At 43.9% G+C, this 6,003-nt stretch overlaps 2 protein-coding genes across 4 annotated transcripts in view; both read right to left on the bottom strand.

Moving 5' to 3' along the window:
• The window catches only part of fam98b (family with sequence similarity 98 member B), a 16,062-nt gene extending 15,162 nt beyond the window's left edge, over positions 1 to 900 (bottom strand). For 2 of the 3 annotated variants that reach the window (XR_014199213.1, XR_014199214.1), the window contains exons 1-2: positions 711 to 900; positions 65 to 213 (exon numbers count right to left, since the gene is read on the bottom strand). Coding sequence is in view for 1 of the 3 variants with exons in the window: in XM_082143583.1 (XP_081999709.1) it covers positions 65 to 213; positions 711 to 748 (187 nt within the window). In the remaining 2 variants the exon portion in view is untranslated. The remainder of the gene's footprint in view (positions 1 to 64; positions 214 to 710) is intronic. The other variant, XM_082143583.1, reaches the window with a different exon arrangement.
• A 1,432-nt stretch (positions 901 to 2,332) lies between these two features.
• LOC309478993 (uncharacterized protein) lies at positions 2,333 to 4,956 on the bottom strand (the record flags this gene model as incomplete). Its single annotated transcript, XM_082142840.1, has 3 exons — positions 2,333 to 2,376; positions 2,442 to 3,449; positions 4,922 to 4,956. 2 exons carry the CDS (start codon positions 4,954 to 4,956, stop codon positions 2,660 to 2,662), a joined length of 825 nt encoding a protein of 274 aa, XP_081998966.1. The 3' UTR covers positions 2,333 to 2,376; positions 2,442 to 2,659.
• Between the last annotated feature and the right edge of the window lie 1,047 nt (positions 4,957 to 6,003).

Raw genomic sequence — 6,003 nt, 5'->3', positions numbered from 1 at the left:
TGAGTGAGTGAGTGAGTGAGTGTGTGTGTGTGTGTGTGTGTGTGTGTGTGTGTGTGTGTGTCACCTGTGATGAGCGACTCCTGTGTGTGTGAATCAGTGATGCGTGAGAGTCTGCAGGAGAGCCACGTCACCAGACTGACATATTCAGATGAGCTGAAACCCCGCCCACACGCCGCCAGAAGCCCCGCCTCCTCCGACAGTGGCCCCTCGTACCTGCCAATCATCACAGGTTTATACTTTCATAGATAATTACTTTATAATGGGTTTGGGTTAATAAACAAATTAAAAAGGTAATTGCTACTTTTTAGTATTTCTACCCTCTTACTGCTGATTAGCAACATTTAAACTGGAGTCTGTCCACATTAATAATTAACTGGTGGTGAATAATAAGACTTTAATTACTTCTTTCCATTTCTTGAGGTATTTTGTGATTTCAGTTTTGATGCCAATATGTTTATTCTATCACATTGTGGAATACAGAAACGTATAAAAATGAACATGAAGAGAGTCAGAACACATTATACTTGAAATTAGCAATAAACACAACACTTAACCACTTTATCACAATACCAGAGGAAAACACGTTAACTGCTCATCAACGTGCAACAAACAAATACATCCGACCATTAAACATTATCATTTGATCACAGTTTCTAATCATTTTCATTCAAAACAAACCACATTTCTCCTGCGCTTGATGTGCAGCTTACCCGAGCTGATCCAGGATATCGAGAATATCGCTTTCCATCTTAAACACGTTCACATATGATTAAACGAAAAACATAAATCACAATAATGAGCATTAGTGTTTCATTTAAATCCCCGCACGCGCGCGTCTGCAGCAGTGCGTCACTCAAACGCGCCCGGGAGGAAACCACAACAGAACAAGAGTTCTTCTTCTTCTTCTTCTTCTTTTAGAGTTTAACTGGCGGTTGGCAAACCAACTTAAGGTGCATTTACCGCCAACTACCGGACAGGAGTGTGGTCGTCGAGAATAGTCAGAGGGAATTATTCACCTATGCGCATCTATACCAATGATATAAATATGTACATATTAAATACGGTAAAACAACCCCGTATTTTTGAGAAACCTCATAACTTGATTTTTAACACTTTTAGATACATCTCCTAAGAGATTAACTAAAATAAGCACTTTTCCTTCTTTATATATAGGACTGATGTTAAAGGAGAACTCTGGTCAAGTTTAACATTGAGCTAATTTTTTTGTACATTTGGAGTGCTGTCAGTACAGAGAACAACGACAAAAATCGGTGTTGCCTACACCGTGTTATCCTCTTTTTAAAATTTGCACCCTGTTGACTTAAATGGGGCAAGTTTTAAACCTGCTTTTAGCCTCTTAACATCCTTGATGTGTCATTACAAGTGCCCAGCCAATGTGAGTGATTCCTTCAGAGTGAACGCGGTGAATCTGACTGCAGTAGATGTGAAAGATATTAATACAAGTGATGTTAATTCAGCCAGCGACCATACCTGTATTTACCATAGACAGTATATAAACTGGACACAGCGACCCCATTGGATTCAATGGAGACAAGTGAAGTCGATTAGAAGCTCTTACTTCCTGATGGTCGAGCGTACTGAAGCTCTAACTTCCTGATGGTCGAGCGTACTGAAGCTCTAACTTCCTGATGGTCGAGCGTACTGAAGCTCTAACTTCCTGATGGTCGAGCGTACTGAAGCTCTAACTTCCTGATGGTCGAGCGTACTGAAGCTCTAACTTCCTGATGGCTGAGCGTACTGAAGCTCTAACTTCCTGATGGTCGAGCGTACTGAAGCTCTAACTTCCTGATGGCTGAGCGTACTGAAGCTCTTCTTCCTGATGGTCGAGCGTACTGAAGCTCTAACTTCCTGATGGTCGAGCGTACTGAAGCTCTAACTTCCTGATGGCTGAGCGTACTGAAGCTCTTACTTCCTGATGGTCGAGCGTACTGAAGCTCTCACTTCCTGATGGTCGAGCGTACTGAAGCTCTAACTTCCTGATGGTCGAGCGTACTGAAGCTCTAACTTCCTGATGGTCGAGCGTACTGAAGCTCTAACTTCCTGATGGTCGAGCGTACTGAAGCTCTAACTTCCTGATGGTCGAGCGTACTGAAGCTCTAACTTCCTGATGGTCGAGCGTACTGAAGCTCTAACTTCCTGATGGTCGAGCGTACTGAAGCTCTAACTTCCTGATGGTCGAGCGTACTGAAGCTCTAACTTCCTGATGGTCGAGCGTACTGAAGCTCTAACTTCCTGATGGCTGAGCGTACTGAAGCTCTAACTTCCTGATGGTCGAGCGTACTGAAGCTCTAACTTCCTGATGGCTGAGCGTACTGAAGCTCTTCTTCCTGATGGTCGAGCGTACTGAAGCTCTAACTTCCTGATGGTCGAGCGTACTGAAGCTCTAACTTCCTGATGGCTGAGCGTACTGAAGCTCTTACTTCCTGATGGTCGAGCGTACTGAAGCTCTCACTTCCTGATGGTCGAGCGTACTGAAGCTCTAACTTCCTGATGGCTGAGCGTACTGAAGCTCTTCTTCCTGATGGTCGAGCGTACTGAAGCTCTAACTTCCTGATGGCTGAGCGTACTGAAGCTCTTCTTCCTGATGGTCGAGCGTACTGAAGCTCTCACTTCCTGATGGTCGAGCGTACTGAAGCTCTCACTTCCTGATGGTCGAGCGTACTGAAGCTCTCACTTCCTGATGGCTGAGCGTACTGAAGCTCTCACTTCCTGATGGCTGAGCGTACTGAAGCTCTTCTTCCTGATGGCTGAGCGTACTGAAGCTCTTCTTCCTGATGGCTGAGCGTACTGAAGCTCTCACTTCCTGATGGTCGAGCGTACTGAAGCTCTTCTTCCTGATGGCTGAGCGTACTGAAGCTCTCACTTCCTGATGGTCGAGCGTACTGAAGCTCTTCTTCCTGATGGCTGAGCGTACTGACGCTCTTCTTCCTGATGGCTGAGCGTACTGAAGCTCTTCTTCCTGATGGCTGAGCGTACTGAAGCTCTCACTTCCTGATGGTCGAGCGTACTGAAGCTCTTCTTCCTGATGGTCGAGCGTACTGAAGCTCTCACTTCCTGATGGTCGAGCGTACTGAAGCTCTTCTTCCTGATGGTCGAGCGTACTGAAGCTCTTCTTCCTGATGGTCGAGCGTACTGAAGCTCTTCTTCCTGATGGCTGAGCGTACTGAAGCTCTTCTTCCTGATGGCTGAGCGTACTGAAGCTCTTCTTCCTGATGGCTGAGCGTACTGAAGCTCTCACTTCCTGATGGTCGAGCGTACTGAAGCTCTTCTTCCTGATGGTCGAGCGTACTGAAGCTCTTCTTCCTGATGGTCGAGCGTACTGAAGCTCTTCTTCCTGATGGCTGAGCGTACTGAAGCTCTTCTTCCTGATGGCTGAGCGTACTGAAGCTCTTCTTCCTGATGGCTGAGCGTACTGAAGCTCTCTCTTCCTGATGGTCGAACGTACTGCGCAGACTCACACTGAGCTTGATGACGTAGATGTGACGTGAGCAACCCGTCTGTCTTCTAGTAGCTGTGCCGAGAGAAATCTGAATCATTCCCTTCCGAAACTTGCAGAGACGGAGAGTGTGAGTAGGAGCTGTCCATGATCTAGGAGCAGGAGAAACTTTTGCTAAGTATTCTGATTCATTATTTTGTCATTTTGCCTCCACGTCCCCCCGATTGCCCGCGAGCTTCTCCTCCTGTCCATACGGTAATCTCTCTACTGTGCGACAGAGAGTCGAGTGGTTATGACGCAATCGTTAGCCTATTTTTACAAAAACTGCTTCTACGGGGCCATAACGTAAGATACAAGGTAATGGAGCCTTTTATACATTTTCGTGTTTCTTTAGAAATAAATAATGGACAAATGGAGTCTTTAAACGCCTCAGATGTGAAGTTATTCGCTGTCAAAGTGACGCCAAAATGAATGGGAGTCAATGGGATGCTAACAGCAGGTGAAGTTCTGCTACAAGATGGTGGCACGCGGCCGGCTTCAACTTCCGGTCGACTTCCTTCCCGCTTGGTTCACACCGGACGCGAATAGCGCGTCAGGCGCGAGTGATTTCAATGTTAAAGGGATAGTTCACTTTGAAATTAATTTTTGGTATGTTTTAGCTTACCTCAAGGGCATCCAAGATGTAGGTGTCTTTTTTTCCGCAGTAGTTTCAATTTTGATATTTTTAGGTCAAACCGTTCTTGTCTGTCAGTCATATAATGCAGGTCTATGGTCACTGTCTCAAAGAGCATGCACAGAGTCCAAATTAAAACAATTCCCCATCGTCCAAATTAAACAATTCCCCATCGTAAGTACACATTGATGGCCTAAGACACGAAACGAGCGGTTTGTGTGAGAAAACGAACAGTATTTATATCGTTTTTATCTCTTATACACAGCCATGTCGAAGTGCTCTGAGGGCGCGCGCCAGTAGACAAGGCGACATCTAGTGTATATTGTTAAGTGAACATGCAATTTATTCTCTTATAATGCCTCATATATATAGGCTGACATGATATTAGCGGAGCATCTCGCCCAACTGAATCAGAGGCTGCAGGGACGCAAACAAGTTATCACGCACATGATCACAGCTTTCCAGCGTAAACTGCACATGTGGAAGTCCCAGCTGGAACAGGATAATCTTGCCCACTTTCCTGTCTGTCAGAGCATCTCTGCCTCAGTCTCTGGTGCTTTTTCATGCGCTCGGTTGGCTACCAAAGTGAACCGGTTAATTAATAAATTTGATCGGCGCTTCTCTGACTTTAAAACACAGCACCCAGGCTTTGCCATCTTTGCCAATCCTTTCGCCGCTGACGTTGACAGTGCACCCCCATCTCCTTCAGATGGAGTTAATAGAACTTCAAAGCAATAGTGGCCTGAGAGCAAAGTTCCAGGATGTTGCAGTCGAGGACTTTTACCACCTACTGCCCCCTGCTTTGATGCCACAGCTCCGGCTTCATGCTGCCCACGTTCTGTCCATGTTTGGGAGCACCTAACTGTGCGAACAGATGTTTTAAATAATGAATCTAAACAAGACCAAGCACAGATCACGCATCAACGATGACAACCTCCACGCTGTTTTACGGATTGCTACAGCACAAGAACTAAAGCCAGACATTGACGGACTGACCAGAGGAAAACGGTGTCAGACATCCAGCCAGAAAACAAATAGGTAAGCATTTTTATAAACCTGAATTGCAAATATATAAACAAATATTTCAACCGAATAAGTACAGTGTAAATGTGTGAAATGTAATGGTTGAGCTTGAATTTTGTTTTGTGTTTGTTATTTTCAGAACATGAAATGTATGAGGATGGTGTGGAATATGGTGTAGGTAGGCTACTAGGGTGATAAATGATCTTTGGTGTGTTGAGGTCAAGCAGCATCCCCTCATCAACTTCACTCAGAACTTGACCAATATAGTTGTGAACTGAGACAACCCTTATTGCCATTTTGAGTTAATTACACATACTATTTTGTGTATGAAGCAATGTATTCAGTGTGTTTACAGGTGTATGTGTCCATGCAGCAAAATGTTTACTGTCTGTAGCCTTTTGTTTTTATGCCACATCTGTCACACATGTTCTTAGCATCTCACACTTACTGTATGTGTTGGACCATAGTTCTGCCCCTCTCAACTGTGACAAAGTTTTGAACAAAATTGATTTAATAACTTGTTTAATGATATTTGTCTTTGTTATTCACTTGAAAAGTATGATATTTGAATGGAGTAATGCAGGTTTCTTAACCTGATAAATTAAAGGGATTTATGTTATAATAACACAGAGAAATGTGCTTGCATATATTTTACATTTATGTGAATGCATTTGCTGTATTTGTACACTTGAATAAATAATTATCAAACAATTTTATAATAATAGTTTGTTACATTTATATAGCACTTTTCTAGGTACTCAAAGTGCTTTACATTGAAGGGGGAATCACCTCAACCACCACTAATGTGCAGCATCCACTTGGATGACAAATGCAGAGAGAGTTATTTAAA

Source organism: Leuciscus leuciscus (assembly GCF_965113295.1).
Source record: "Leuciscus leuciscus genome assembly, chromosome: 17".
In the NCBI taxonomy this organism is placed as follows: Eukaryota; Metazoa; Chordata; class Actinopteri; order Cypriniformes; family Leuciscidae; genus Leuciscus; species Leuciscus leuciscus.
The sequence above is the reverse complement of the archived record's forward strand: the minus strand, read 5'-3'. Positions and strand labels throughout refer to the sequence as shown.